This window comes from Anabrus simplex, chromosome 4, assembly GCF_040414725.1.
Source record: "Anabrus simplex isolate iqAnaSimp1 chromosome 4, ASM4041472v1, whole genome shotgun sequence".
NCBI classification, from domain to species: domain Eukaryota; kingdom Metazoa; phylum Arthropoda; class Insecta; order Orthoptera; family Tettigoniidae; genus Anabrus; species Anabrus simplex.
In genome coordinates this window covers 332,432,782-332,449,343 of record NC_090268.1, presented here as the reverse complement: position 1 = coordinate 332,449,343, position 16,562 = coordinate 332,432,782, and the positions used below count along the sequence as shown (strand labels likewise).

General features: G+C 35.7%; 1 protein-coding gene across 1 annotated transcript in view; it reads right to left on the bottom strand.

The window, feature by feature from the left end:
* Gmd (GDP-mannose 4,6 dehydratase) overlaps positions 1 to 16,562 on the bottom strand; it is a 110,609-nt gene that overhangs the window by 62,142 nt on the left and 31,905 nt on the right. Inside the window, exon 4 of the mRNA XM_067146523.2 lies at positions 5,477 to 5,709. Within this exon, the coding sequence (XP_067002624.1) occupies positions 5,477 to 5,709 (233 nt within the window). The remainder of the gene's footprint in view (positions 1 to 5,476; positions 5,710 to 16,562) is intronic.

Sequence of the window (16,562 nt, the reverse complement as noted above, 5' to 3'; positions counted from 1 at the left end):
CCTTTGACAACACCATTTATCAACAAGATGGCTTGGCTATGGGCTCACCTGCTTCTGGCATTCTTGCTGAAATTTACCTCGACTTCTTAGAAAACACAAGAATTAATAATAATAATAATTTCTCCAACATCCTCTTTTGGGCGAGATATGTCGACGACACATTGGTAATATTAAATGAGGAATCAACCAACGCAACCTCTACACTTCTTCATCTCAACAACTTAGACTCTAACATTAAATTCACCCTCGAATCAGAACACAACCAAACTCTTAATTTTCTAGACCTAACTATTACTAGACATCCTTCTTCTTTATCTTACAAAATTTTCAGAAAACCAACCCAAACAGCAACTACAATAAGACAAGATTCTTCGCACCCCCAAGCTCATAAACGTGCTACTTATAACAGCTTAATTTTTCGTGCCTTCAACACCCCTATGTCCAAAAAAGATTTAAATAATGAATTAAACATCATCCGCAACATTGCTAAATTTAATGGCTTTAACAACTCCTTCATTAACCACATTATCAACAAATTCAAACACCGTCCAAAAACCACTTTATCTAAAGACACAATAAAACCAACTGCTTTTTCCACCTTCACTTTTACTCAGGATGCTTATAAAATAACTAATATCTTTAAAAAACATAATATGAAAATTTCTTTTAGAACTAACAATAGAAGTCTTGATATCTTACACAACTCTACATCTCTAAATAAGTCTAATGCCTTTTCTAAATCTGGTGTATACAGATTTAAATGTAACAACTGCAGTTCCTCCTACGTCGGACAAACTGGCCGCAACTTCAATATCAGGTACTCTGAACATGTCAACGCCATTAAATACAACAGATTCTCTGCCATAGGACAGCACATACAAGACTCCAAACATAATTTCACCAGTATTGACAATGACATAAACATACTTAAAATCATTAACAAAGGCCCCCTCTTAAACATTACTGAAAATTGCTTTATCCACCTTGACCAGTACTTCAACCCTAATTTCAATTTAAACGACATTTCTGAAAAACCCAATATCCTTTTTGACTTCCTAATTCTTCTTCTCAAAAATTCCAAATTCCAAAACCCCAATTCTATTTTCCATGTCTTACATAGTTCCCACCCACATTTTCTACCTCCAATAACCCACCCTCCTAACCCACCTTAAACTACCCCTCCTTCATTTCCCTATCTTATCTTTCCTCATTACCATCTAACTTCAATTTCTTTTATTCTTTCTCTTATTTCACTATCACTCTTCCTCGTTTAATTTATTCTCCTCTTTCAAAAATTTTTGTCTTGCGCCAACTTCGACTACTTCAATCATAACCTAAAAAAATAAAAAAAAAAATTTTTTTTAAATAGCGCACTGTGCATATAAGTTTTCATTTGTTTTCCGATATTGCGCTTTTTACTACATTTTTTTCTTCTCTCTACAATTGTTTTTTCAAATCAACTGTTTACCAAGATCTTAGCTGGAGTACGGGTGCTCATTCGGTTATACTAATTGGCATCGTACATTTTTATATACGTACTTGGCTTCCCGCAGCCGTGACAGGTTCTGGACCTTCGAAACGTTCTCCACTCTGCTTTGGTGTTTGGCCGCAGCGCGTGACCTTGAGTGTGCCACGTAGTCACCGGGAGCTGGCGGCTTTCATCTACAGATCTGTTTGTCTGCGAATTCAAGCCTTTTTGATCTTCGCAAGTTGATTGTTAATGTTGTGACTTTGTGCAGAACAGAATGTGATGTCGTGTCTTTGTGCCTAACAGTGAAAAACTGACCTCCAACATTCTTAAACATTTTACATGTTTTTTATGGCTGATGATGACCTAGACTAAGGTCGAAACCGGTCCCATTTAAATAGAAATGTGATTGCTACGTTTCTTTCTTTTGAGTATTGAATAGGTTGAACCTCCAGTTATTTAATTTTTAACATCAATAATTTCAATACGGAACAATGAAATTTTTATCTTTAAATGCACAAGCTAACCAAGCTAAACAAAAAGCCTTCTCTTACATGGGCCTTAAGATCAAGATCGCTAAATTAGGAAAAGACATCGACTTCCTGAAACAATGCATATCCTACAATCTTACCCCCAAATTTCTTCAAAGTTGTACCAGAAAAAACATTTCTTCTCCTCACATGTTAAAAACCCAAAAAATAACCAACAAAATTTGGCTAAAAAACGAAATTCGTTTCTTATACAAGAAAAAATCATTTTTAAACAACAGATTATACGAAACACATCTAGAAATTGCTAATCTTCTCCCGAGTGCACAATGGAACCTCTTCCTAACTCAAGTAGACGATAAATTATTTCATGTACTGTCAATCAAACAACAAACCCTTGAGAAAAAACTCAAAATTCTCAAGAACAACTCTTCTTCACATAAATTCCAGTTTAAGAACCGTAACACACCCTCCAAAACTATTGAACAATTCCATCCTCCCATCGTAAATCTATCTAAAACAACTCTGAGTGATGATGAAAACTCAATCCTTTCGAAGGGCTTCAAACACAATTGGCCCAATCTTAACACTTTCAATGTAGCCACCAATTTAATTATTGAATCTGAAATAGCCATTAACAAAATGCCAACAGATGAACAAGATGAAATCAGATATGAAGTAAAAAGGAAACTTGAAAAAATCTTCATTAACAATAACAAAAACACTTCTCTTATTAATTATAATAATAATAATAATAATAATAATTTAATTAAAGATAATAAAACCATTTCAGATCTTAAAAAGAAAATCAATGACAATAATCTCATTATCACCAAATCTGATAAAGGCAACACTACTGTCATAATGGATAAAACTGACTACTTAGATAAAACCAAAAACTTTTTCAGTGACCCTTCTTTTTCTATAATAAAAAAAGACCCAACCACAAAAATCCAACGCCTACTCAAACATACTTTAAAAAACGTTTCCTTTCTCCTCACAGATCAAGAAAAAACTAAACTAATAAACATGAACCCTGGACTACCCACTGCCAAAGCCCTCCCTAAAATTCACAAAACTAACATTCCTATCCGTCCAATTATCAATTACAGACCCAGTCCCCTATACAACACTTCTAAATTCATCCAAACATTTTTACTAAAAAATTATCGATTTTTATCCAACAAATCTATCAAAAACACTTCTGATCTAATCAACAAATTAAAAAATTTTGAAATCCAACCAAATTTTTCTCTCCATTCTTTTGACATTGTCAACATGTACCCTAGTATTCCAATTCCAAAATTATTCCCCATTATAAACAACAACCTAAACAAATTCAGTAACCTAAGTAAACTTGAAATTCAAGACTTCATGTCTATTTTAAAATTAGTTCTCAACAATAATTATTTTACCTTTGACAACACCATTTATCAACAAGATGGCTTGGCTATGGGCTCACCTGCTTCTGGCATTCTTGCTGAAATTTACCTCGACTTCTTAGAAAACACAAGAATTAATAATAATAATAATTTCTCCAACATCCTCTTTTGGGCGAGATATGTCGACGACACATTGGTAATATTAAATGAGGAATCAACCAACGCAACCTCTACACTTCTTCATCTCAACAACTTAGACTCTAACATTAAATTCACCCTCGAATCAGAACACAACCAAACTCTTAATTTTCTAGACCTAACTATTACTAGACATCCTTCTTCTTTATCTTACAAAATTTTCAGAAAACCAACCCAAACAGCAACTACAATAAGACAAGATTCTTCGCACCCCCAAGCTCATAAACGTGCTACTTATAACAGCTTAATTTTTCGTGCCTTCAACACCCCTATGTCCAAAAAAGATTTAAATAATGAATTAAACATCATCCGCAACATTGCTAAATTTAATGGCTTTAACAACTCCTTCATTAACCACATTATCAACAAATTCAAACACCGTCCAAAAACCACTTTATCTAAAGACACAATAAAACCAACTGCTTTTTCCACCTTCACTTTTACTCAGGATGCTTATAAAATAACTAATATCTTTAAAAAACATAATATGAAAATTTCTTTTAGAACTAACAATAGAAGTCTTGATATCTTACACAACTCTACATCTCTAAATAAGTCTAATGCCTTTTCTAAATCTGGTGTATACAGATTTAAATGTAACAACTGCAGTTCCTCCTACGTCGGACAAACTGGCCGCAACTTCAATATCAGGTACTCTGAACATGTCAACGCCATTAAATACAACAGATTCTCTGCCATAGGACAGCACATACAAGACTCCAAACATAATTTCACCAGTATTGACAATGACATAAACATACTTAAAATCATTAACAAAGGCCCCCTCTTAAACATTACTGAAAATTGCTTTATCCACCTTGACCAGTACTTCAACCCTAATTTCAATTTAAACGACATTTCTGAAAAACCCAATATCCTTTTTGACTTCCTAATTCTTCTTCTCAAAAATTCCAAATTCCAAAACCCCAATTCTATTTTCCATGTCTTACATAGTTCCCACCCACATTTTCTACCTCCAATAACCCACCCTCCTAACCCACCTTAAACTACCCCTCCTTCATTTCCCTATCTTATCTTTCCTCATTACCATCTAACTTCAATTTCTTTTATTCTTTCTCTTATTTCACTATCACTCTTCCTCGTTTAATTTATTCTCCTCTTTCAAAAATTTTTGTCTTGCGCCAACTTCGACTACTTCAATCATAACCTAAAAAAATAAAAAAAAAATTTTTTAAATAGCGCACTGTGCATATAAGTTTTCATTTGTTTTCCGATATTGCGCTTTTTACTACATTTTTTTCTTCTCTCTACAATTGTTTTTTCAAATCAACTGTTTACCAAGATCTTAGCTGGAGTACGGGTGCTCATTCGGTTATACTAATTGGCATCGTACATTTTTATATACGTACTTGGCTTCCCGCAGCCGTGACAGGTTCTGGACCTTCGAAACGTTCTCCACTCTGCTTTGGTGTTTGGCCGCAGCGCGTGACCTTGAGTGTGCCACGTAGTCACCGGGAGCTGGCGGCTTTCATCTACAGATCTGTTTGTCTGCGAATTCAAGCCTTTTTGATCTTCGCAAGTTGATTGTTAATGTTGTGACTTTGTGCAGAACAGAATGTGATGTCGTGTCTTTGTGCCTAACAGTGAAAAACTGACCTCCAACATTCTTAAACATTTTACATGTTTTTTATGGCTGATGATGACCTAGACTAAGGTCGAAACCGGTCCCATTTAAATAGAAATGTGATTGCTACGTTTCTTTCTTTTGAGTATTGAATAGGTTGAACCTCCAGTTATTTAATTTTTAACATCAATAATTTCAATACGGAACAATGAAATTTTTATCTTTAAAAACATATGACAAACTCAAAAGGAGAAAAGAATCCTAATGGATGTATGCTACTAGACAGATGTACCTAACAAAAGTGGTATGTCAGTTAATAAAAAGTATTAGAATCATACATTTAAACTAGGCTCACCTCAACATAATCTTTGGCATGACCCCAATCACGTTTAGAATCTAGATTACCAAGTTCTAGAATGTCCACTTGCCCCAAGGCAATTTTAGCCACTGTTCGAGTAATTTTCCTAGTTACAAAGTTTTCACCTCTTCTAGGACTTTCATGGTTAAAAAGAATGCCATTGCACGCAAATATGTTATAGGCTTCTCGATAGTTCACAACAATCCAGTAGCCGTACAACTTGGCACAAGCTGAAAACAAAAAAGTTTAAAATTAAAAGAACAATGCAAAAATGATTCAGTAATAAAATATTAAATGATGAAAGGTAGGGAGAGACAGAGAGGGCAAAATCAGAAGTTTTATAGGAAAGATTTTAATTCTTTTCACTGGCAGAGTGGGAATGAGAAACCATAGTATCTAAAAGAGAACTCGTCTGTTTCCTACTTTGAGCAATGCTGTATGGGAAGATGGTGACAATAACAATGATTCTTCCACGAGCGATGATGACTAAAATACAGTTAAGGAAGCATGTATTTACTAACTTAAAAATGTTATTGCACATACAGTATTTATACTAAAGTTTTTAAAAAAATTTTCATTCGCATGTTCTGTTTTTGCAGAATCCCCTTTGAAGCTACGCAACACGTCTAAAGGTTATGGCGCATTATTTTTTTTAAATTGACATTTTTTGTAGGATTCATTTCTTGTATATAAAAGACAAATTAGAGCCAATTTCTGTTTTCCTTTTCAATGTTAAATTTAATTTCCCGTTTGGGGCTCACGTATTCTCTCTCCTGACAATGTTAATTTCCTCTGATTTTAGGTATGCTCAGATTCAAAATACTTAAACCTATAGATTAGAAACTTTGCTAAATTGGAGAATAAACAAGTGGCTATTCATTACTGCATTTGATTTTGAGAGTCTCTGAATTATTAATATTTATGGATTTTGTTTTCTGTCATCAAAAACATGAAATTCTCTTTTTTCTGATGGCATATGCTGTTATAGTGAATCAAACAGGGTAGCAAGTTTAGAAGTATTACAGGTTAGTAAATAAACTTTCTGCTTTTTGTAGTATTTTAAGTGAGCATACCTAAAAGCAAAAGTATTTAAAAGGTGAGAAAATTACATTTTTTAAAATATCAATCTTACCTGAACAAAAGTTTTAAAAAAACCTATTGCATATTATTCATCTCTCTTGCCCTCTGGACTTATTTTGGCTGCTTTGCTTCCCTTTCTTGCATCAGCTTCCACCATAAACATCTCAGACCTCCATAAATTTAAAAAAATCAGTATCACCGCTGTATTTCTATACGATATAACCTTCTCTATCCTGATATGCTTTACTTTGTCCATTGTGGCAACCTATAATTACGGGAAGTCGATTCGTTCAATAAATACATATACACACACGAGAGAGATCCAGCAGTAACTGTGAGAATATTTAGGTCTATATTAATTTCAGGTAGAAAATAAAGTTCACTGCAATTTGCATAATATTTCTGTTCCAATATTTATCTTCACGTTCCTCCAAATATTAATTTATTTTGTACAAGAATTATAGCTGCTACGAGACTCAAACTCACGTCTACGAGGTTCGCAGACAAGCATAGTGACCACTATGCCACCACTCCGTTTGACTGTGATGTAACTCCAAAACACATATGCGTTGCATTGGAATCGGGGATTCATCAATTTTTCAGAAATTATTAGGTTGCCGACCTGACATGTTTAAGTAAAATCTGTTCGCCTTTTAGTGTTCTAACACCTCCACTTTGTCCGAAGCGGATCCTGTGTCATGACATTTGACCTCATTTCTTTCAAAAACGAAAGCGTATTGACCTGAACTCTTATACACGAGTTACTGTTGAGTGTCTCCCCACAGGTACATTGAACCTCGATGATGATGATGCTTGCTGTTTAGAGGGGCCTAACATCTAGGTCATCGGCCCCTAATGGTATGAAATGAGACGAAATGCAATGACAATTTAAAAGTACAATATTCATCCACTGACCAGAATTCAAAACGTGATGATGAAGAATGAATGAATGAATATGAATTTAAAACAATCAGTGGAGCCGACCTGCAATGCCTCACCTGACCAGAAACAACACTACAGACCAAGGGACTGTTTCCAAAGCACAATCCTGAATCAATGATGCGTGTTGTCTAAAGGAGTTCAATATCCATGTCAACTGTCCCTCATAATGGCACTTATCGCTAGTAAAGGAGAACCATGGTACTTTTCAGGTTGCGGTACTAACAAAGGTAGCGTAAACTCATGGTGTTCCAAACATTATGATACTATTCACAAGTATTGTAAGTCGTACAGGTAACGCAGACCTCTGGTGTTTCTCACATACGGGCGAATCTCATAGGCAACGCAAACCCATAGTGTTCCTCACCGATATTCCCGTGGTGTTCCACATATAGTGGGTACTAATCATAGGCAACGAAGACCCACGGTGTCACTCATATTGTGTTACTAACCACAGGCAATGCCCAGACCCGTGGTGTTTCTCACTTAATGGTACTAATCACGGGCAACGTAAGACTGTCGTGTTCCGCATTTAGTGGTACTAATCACAGGTACTGGAAACCCACAGTGAACCTCGCTCTGCTGCTATGAATCACAAAATTATTGAATACCAAAGAGAGAGTGGTACTAATCGCAAGTAAAGGCGACCCATGATGGTACTAATCACAAGTAGTTTCATGGTTCTGATGCAATCATCCCTTGGTCGCCCTTTTTAGTCTCCTCTTACGACAGGCAGAGGATACCTTGGGTGTATTCTTCGTCTGTGTCCCCCACCCATAGGGGGTAACAAAGAGAAAAGTAGGGATCTGTCACTTTGAAAAATGAAGTAACGGATGAAGAAAGGCAAGGGCCACGAAGGGCGTGAAATTGAAAGACTCCCTAGGCCTCGAATGCTCTAATACCATCAGGATCAGAAAAGAACAAGAGTTGACCAAGGGAGGTCAGACAGAATAGGTGAAAGTGAGGAGCCTGGCACAAGTAAGTGGAAGCAATGCCAGGTATCAGCATTGAACCTCATTGAAATCAGTTGACCGCAGGGTCTGGCCTCTCCTTGTTAGATATTATGCTTGAGACACTTTTCATATAATTGTAGGCGACTATGTTCACGAGTGCAAGACAAGAGTGTGTAGAATTCTGCAAAGAATTCCTGCTGCCATTGCAGCATTAAAAAGGCATTACATTATTTTCTCCGCAGTTAAAGAATGCCCGAAAATCATTCAAGACATATCAATTATCACATTTTCCTGGTGATGTAGAAGCCTTAGATTGCACTATACCGGTATTGAATGTTGTGATATAACAATCTGTTCTTTCATTGTTTAAGCACAATCTCATACTTTCAAATTAAAACTATAAGAACATTTGTCTCGCATTCATCATCATAACGCTTTTTTTGCCTCTTACTTGACATATTTACGTCTTAGCGGTCTCTGCTAACCATAACCTATAATACTGTCAACCATGTGTGACAAAATACTATTTCAACACACCACTAGGAGCTCTTTATGTAAAGAAACAAAAGACGTTCACTGCCAAACGCGTTCAGAAATCTCACGGAAATGTCTTAATTTGTCTTTAACAATTGTTTCGTAACAAATATTGGAAATATGTTAGTGAAACAGGGTACTTTTAACAGAAGTGTTAAATTAATAACATTTGTCAAGTAAAATTTAACACAGAGTTGAAGAAACCAGGCCTACATCTTGCTTCTCATATTCACATGTTCATCACCTCAATACCTAGGGATTGCCTGTAGGAGAACTACTGTATCGTAATTTATGAGCTTCATATCCGTATTGATGATTCACACAAATGCAAAGAGGAGAAGAACTCCACCTAATCAATAGTTGTTTATTATTGTTATTAAAAATACAGGACCAGCTGGACATACATATACATATAACACATCGGGCAATTGTAAACATTACCATATCTAAAAAGGAACATCATGTGACGGTAACATGTCAGGTTGTACTCATGAGTAGGACATTCGTCAAATTGGAAGTTAAGTATACGTTATCATGCGTGAATGTGCATCAACGAAAAGTGAATATTTCTAAACTTAAAACTAACTTAGAAGTATTCATAAGATAAAAACAACATATGCGTGAAACACTTTCAAACCATATACAACCTCAAGACCACATTAGCAGTAAGTACAAATATAGATTCTCTCACATGACTTAAGACATTCCTTCACTATATTAGTATCACTCACATCTTACTCTTATCTTTCACAGGTAATTCTTACAATATCACACAACTACAAAAAGGAAGGAGCCACCACTCTGGTTTAATGCAATACAACATTACTTAAAAAGTGGAATTGAGCCCTTTCTTAAATGACCGATCCAATTGTGAAAAATTAAAAAAGGGAATTTTAGAGATGAAAATAAGAATCAAGTTGTGAAAAGAAAGCAAGAGTCACTTTTGCAGAAGTGAACGTTGTGGTATATGAGTAGTTCAAGTATGCTCGACCAACAAAACTGTGAGTGAGAAAGCCATTGTTACAATAGAAAGCATGATAAATAGCAAATAATCTGAAAGTTGAAATTCTTAAACAGATTCTTATATCTCATACTGGAGTGTGATGAGGATAACATAAAGGGACCATTTAACAGACTTTATTCCCTTTTCAAGAATGTTACAATAAAGAAAAATTAATTAAATTTACATAGACAAAACTGAATTATTACTTCGCAAAGCTGTAAAGTTTGTTAAAGTTGTAAAATCACTTCTAATATCTCCCACACAAATATTTAATCAGACCTCTCTTGTAATGGACATTTTCCCATGGAACTGACCATGTCCACAGAAGACAGGTTCAACTGTAATTACATGATGTACACTATCATGTCTAGTACATAACAGTTACTATACGTGCCATACTTTATACCACAATTTGAAAGAAAACCTTTTGTATCAAATTTGATGTGATAAGACTACAAAATGGTGGTGAAATGACATGTCTAATTGGTGGCAACCTATCAAGTCTTCTATGGAACCACAATCGCCCATTTCTCTCAAAAGAAAATGGCCTTTTGGGGATAATCAGATACTCAATTCACATAGGGGTGGATGTACTTTGTACAGTACAGTAATATTTCATAAAAACGATTAGAGCTGTGGACTCCGCTCTACATAAAAGGGTATACTGTTTTTAACCCAATGAGAGTCACAGCACAATAATTTGCATCTCACTGTAAGTGGCTCTGTAGTTGCAACGTAATAAATTGCATGTTAAACTTCAGTGTCATATCTTTGCTTCTCTATGACTTTGAGCAATGATTAAAAAAATACAGTATCTGCCATCTATTGACTACATTACTGAAGCTTGTGATTGTTCGTAACCTTATCGAAAGTGCGCACAAACTTAGTTTATGGATGTGAATGTCTACTCTTTTCGGGAATCAACTGCAAGCTGGCAAATGTGGCCGGTCACAGTCGTGCTGAGGTAGTACTAGATAGTGAGGTACTAGATAGTGAGAAAGTGTTCAAAATTTTGATGAATGACAGAAATGAGAGTTCTGATTCTGACCATACAGATGAAGACGTTGATGACTCGCTTCCTGAAAAATATCTTAATCCAGCATGAGAGAATAAGTGAGCAACACAAAAGAATTACAACCACCATCTGCAAGGAGATAAAAACTTGTATCGTGCACAGTTGGTGGTAAATAATTAGCCAGGAATTCCTTCTTAAGCTCCAGTACAAAAATGGACTGATGTAACTGTGAAAGGAACGCATTTAACTTTAGATTACAGAGTTTTACAGATTCACAAAGAAATATTTTAACTTTTGGAGATAGGAAACATGGAGGAGGTGACGTCAAATAAACCCAAAGATGGTTGTAGTGATTGTTGTTTTAAGAGAAAATACAACTGAAGAAAGATTTTTTTTTGCAAGAAGTGTTGAACTATTTTTATTGTAAATAGTGTATATATTTGTCTTTAGTTATTCTCAACAATTCATAAAGGACATGGGTTCTTCCATTTTCAAATTACTAAACAGCAACAATGAGCATTGTATTCTGTTGATAAAGATGTTGATTCCCATTGGGAACCTGAAATATTTGTTCCGAATGAGTAAATTTATAATAACAATATAGTTGGTCCGTTACTGGACAGTATAAATTTTCCAGCTAACTCATTCCTGGTTGCCAGCATTTCGCCCCAGTGTGCTAAGTTGGGCTCATCAGTTGGTAAATAGCACACTTACCAAGACGCATGGCTAGTGCATACTGCGGAGGCCACTGCGTAGGCTACTTGGAGACGTTATGGCTGGCATGTCATGTTTCAAGAAATGTTTCATATTTTAACACTGAAGACATTCTTTTTTTGCAAGAAGTGAGGACTATTCTGTGTAAATAATGTGTATATATTATCTTTAGTGTATTCTCAAATAGTTGTTATTATTATTATTATTATTATTATTATTATTATTATTATTATTATTATTATTATTATTATTATTATTATTATTATTATTATTATTAAAGCGTCTTTATTGTGGCGAAGTTAGGGCTCCCGGCCCTTTCTTACACTTAACCACTTCATGTATATACAATGTACATTTTACACAAAATTTAAACATATGAAATCTTTACAACCTAAAGTATAACTAAAGCAACTAAAGTATCACTAACTAAACTAAGGTGAGTAGAGTATAACTAAATTATATACAGGAACACATTGCAATAAACAACCATATTCACTCTCATTCATGAATCCCATTCACACTCAAGAAAGACTGGAAGTACTTAAAAGATGACGTTGGCAAAGGATTTTAAATTTTGTCTTAGATTTAGCTTCCCTGATGTCATTGGGGAGTTCATTCCACCAGCTCGTGGCGGTGATAGTGAACGATCTGTTGTAGGTTGCGGTTCGATGCACAGGAATTTCTAGCGTACAGCCTGACCGGGTATTGAACAGGTGCAGGGAACTAAGGTAGCGAAATCTGGTGGATAGGTAAGGAGGAGTGTTTTCAGAAAGCACTTGATACACCAAAGTAGTTGCGTGGAGTCTACGTCTGTCATTCAGTCGTAACCAAGATAATTGTGTATAGAATGGGGATACATGGGCGTATGGTTGTATGTCGAATGCATACCTGATGCATGCATTTTGGGCACGTTGCAGTCTCATGCTTTGCTCATTATTGATATCAATAAAAACTGTATCACAGTATTCGAGAATTGGAAACAAGAGTGATTGAATGAGCTTTATTTTCAAGGACCGAGGAAATATATTTTTAAACCGCTTCAGAGGATGCAGGCTTTGATATACCTTTTGGTACACTTTCATCACATGTTGCGACCAGTTCAATGTTTTGCTTATAGCCACACCAAGATTCATAATTGTTTCACAAAATGGCATAATGGTATTGTTTAGTGCTACAGGAGGAATTTCGTATTGTTTTAAGACGTGTAAGTTTTTTGAAGTACCAATGATTATTGCTTGTGTTTTAAGAGGATTAATTTTGAGATTGTTACTCAATGCAAAATTACTTATGAGACTTAAATCAGCATTAACTTTTTCTACAGCACTCTGAATTTTATCAGTTCTTGAGTGGTAGTAGATCTGCAGATCATCAGCATAAAGATGATACTTGCAATGTGTAATCGATTTGGCAACATAGTGTAAGTAAATTGCAAACAGCAATGGTACAAGTACAGACCCTTGGGGGACACCGAGGGGGTTTGTTAAGCCACTCAGATCTGCTATTATTTACTTTAACACACTGACGGCGATTTTTGAGGTACGAACTGAAAAAGTTTATTGCCGTCTTGCTGAAATTTAATGAACCCAATTTTGAAAGTAGCAGTTGAGGAACAACAGTATCAAAAGCACTAGAAAAATCAAGTAGAACCAGTACAGTCACTTGTCGAGTGTCCATTGCCTGTCGGATATCATCAGTTACTTTCAGTAGGGTTCTTAAAGGACATAGGTTCTTCCATTTTTTTTTTTTTTAATTACTAGACAGCAACAATGAGCTTTGTAATCTAGTACGAGATGTTATGTCTAATGAAATCTCAAATGAGACAAAACATGTTCCAGGATATGTTTGATATGTTTTTATATTAAATAGTTTTCACTTGAAAAGTGAGCTGAATTGATTGGGTGGACCATTGAACCTAACATTGTTTCGTATTTAAACTGGATCAATACGGATCTATATGATGAAGTTTGTAAATTGTACCAACGTGTGGTTTCACAAACCTTGCCATCACATTCTTGAACAGTTCCTCCAAAATTGGCCTTAATACGTCATACTTGACTGAAGAGCTACATTTGGATTCAGAGAGGGAGGGGGGGGGGGGGGAATACTGATGACTGGGTTTTCCTTTTAACTGGGGAATGTGGTGAAATGTTATGACAAACAAGACACATCTGCATTTAGACTGTGCTTGGGAATTTTGAAAGTTTTCAAAGTTCCCATCTGACAATCCTTACTCACAATTTCATTTCTGAATAAAGTAACCTGAAGAAAGTAAAGGGTCCCACAGCAGCAAAATCCTATCTAAACACCTTATTAGTGATAACCATGGAGTAGGCACATGCTTCAGAATTTTCTTGATCTCTGTGTTGTGTAAAGTCCGAAATTTTCTAAATTTTTCTTTCCTCTTTGAACTCCTTTCCAGATAATAAAATACATCAATTATACTTTCATCTACATTTACACGCAAGCATGCTGCACCCTTCTCTACAGCGAGATTAATTAGGTGACAAGAGCAGTCTACGATGATTATTTTCCCGCTTCAAACATCCTGCCACACCATACTTTAATCCTACCATTACTGGAGCATTATTACCACCAAGAGCTAGGCCTTTTTTTAATGGAATGCGGAATTCCTGAAAAGTTGAGAGCAAAAGATTGGCAATGTTAGCTCCAGTAGCATCCCCTTCTAAAATTAGGCTCTGAGAGTAGACAACTCTGAATTTCATTGAGTTCAGGCCTAAAAAATGTTACAACAAAAGGATATATTTTCAAGTTGCTTTTAATGCTACCATCACTAGCAACAGAAAATTCATTCACCCGCAAATGTGATACAATTTTCGCCCTTTCTTCCATGCATATTTCTGTAATGATATCCGCTGTTTTCATTCCTGCAAACCCATATCGTTTAGCAATTTCCGAATTAGGGAACATTTTGTGAAACAAAGGCCCTGCGTAGTCGGCACAATTTACAGGCAGTTTATGTTCTACGATAAATGACGTATATAAAGCCTCGGCACTTGTCACAAGATTTACATCTTGGGTTTTACAAGAAAAAGTTCAGTTTCTGGTTTCTTAGTACACACTGGACACTCTCCTTATGTTTTTTCATTTGCACATGTTTGAGTATATCACATTTCCCGCCATGTGCAACTGAAAAATCACACCTACATAAAGTACAGAATGTGAATGTTGGTACCTTCCTGGATTCACTGAAACACAGAAACTCTTCCCTATAAGGGCTTTTAAACACTGCATCATATTTCATTTTTGACATTTTGGACAAAACAAATATTAAGACATACAATCAAGAAGCACTACTACGTGACATAACATGAGCACTTATGCAGGTCCTGCCCCGGGTTCTGGAGTGCTACTTCTGAGGTTAGGTTACTTGCTTGTGACTTTCACTTTCTATTATTAAGCTATTTGAGTATTTGACTGTATTATAGACCAAAGAGGAGCACACCGCTGGCCACCGTGCCCCATACTGCCATTTGGTTGTGATAATTAGAACTACTATCGACTAGCCATACTCAGCCATATATCGACAGAACAAGGAAATGCGCGGGAGTTTAAAAACTTACAGGATTCCAGCTAGATATAGCAGATATCTTGGATTCAGGAGGTCAAATGGACTGTATCGCGATTGACCTGTCTAAAGCAAGTGATAGGGTGGATCGTAGGAACTACTGGCAAAAATGAGTGCAATTGGACTAGACAAGAAGTGACTGAATGGGTTGCTATATTTCTAGAAAATAGATCTCAGGGAATTAGAGTAGGCAAAGCTTTATCTGACCCTGTAATAATTAAGAGGGAATTCCTCAAGGCAGTATTACCGGACCTTTATGTTTTCTTACATATATAAATGATATGAGTAAAGAAGTGGAATCAGAGATAAGGTTTCTTTTGCAGAATATGTTAATCTGTATAAAGTAATAAATAAGTTACAAGATTGTTAGCAACTGCAAAATGACCTTGACTATGTTGTAAGATGGACAGCAGGCAATGGTATGATGATAAACGGGGTTAAAAGTCATGTTGTGAATTTCACAAAAAGGAAAAGTCCTCTCAGTTTTAATTACTGCATTGATGGGGTGAAAGTTCCTTATGCGGATCACTGTAAGTACCTAGTTGTTAGTATAAGGAAAGATCTTCATTGGGGTAATGACATAAATGGGATTGTAAATAAAGGGTACAGATCTCTGCACAAGTATTAGAGGGTGTTTAGGTGTTGTAGTAAAAATGTAAAAGGGAGGGCATATACATCTGTGGTAAGACACCAAGTAAAGTATGTTTCCAGTGTATGGGACCCTCACCAGGATTACTTGATTCAAGAACTGGAAAAAATCCAAAGAAAAGTAGCTTGATTTGTTCTGGGTGATTTTTGACAAAAGAGTAGTGTTACAAAAATGTTGCAAAGTTTCGGCTAGGAAGACTTGGGAGAAAGAAGAGGAGCTGCTCGTCTAAGTGGTATGTTACATGTGATAAAATTCATTCTTGGGTCCGTATTGAAAGTATTTGTATTAAATAACACTAGAATGTTTATATTGTTCTCCCACCTATTCAATACATGACAATACAATACAATACAATACAATACAATTTACCTCAACCCCCTCCTCCAAGACTTCACAAATACAACACGCGAAGTAAAAGCTCGGCGACTGCCAGTTGCTCTAAAGCCATCAATATAAGTTAACATCTCAGCGGTCAAAGGGGTAAGTGTCAACACTTTCCATTTAACTTCCACTATTCAGCCCTTTATTCCAATTATGATCTTTCATTAAATTCAAAATAACTTTTTAATTACAGAATTTCATCACACACTTGGCTACCCACCGACTGACA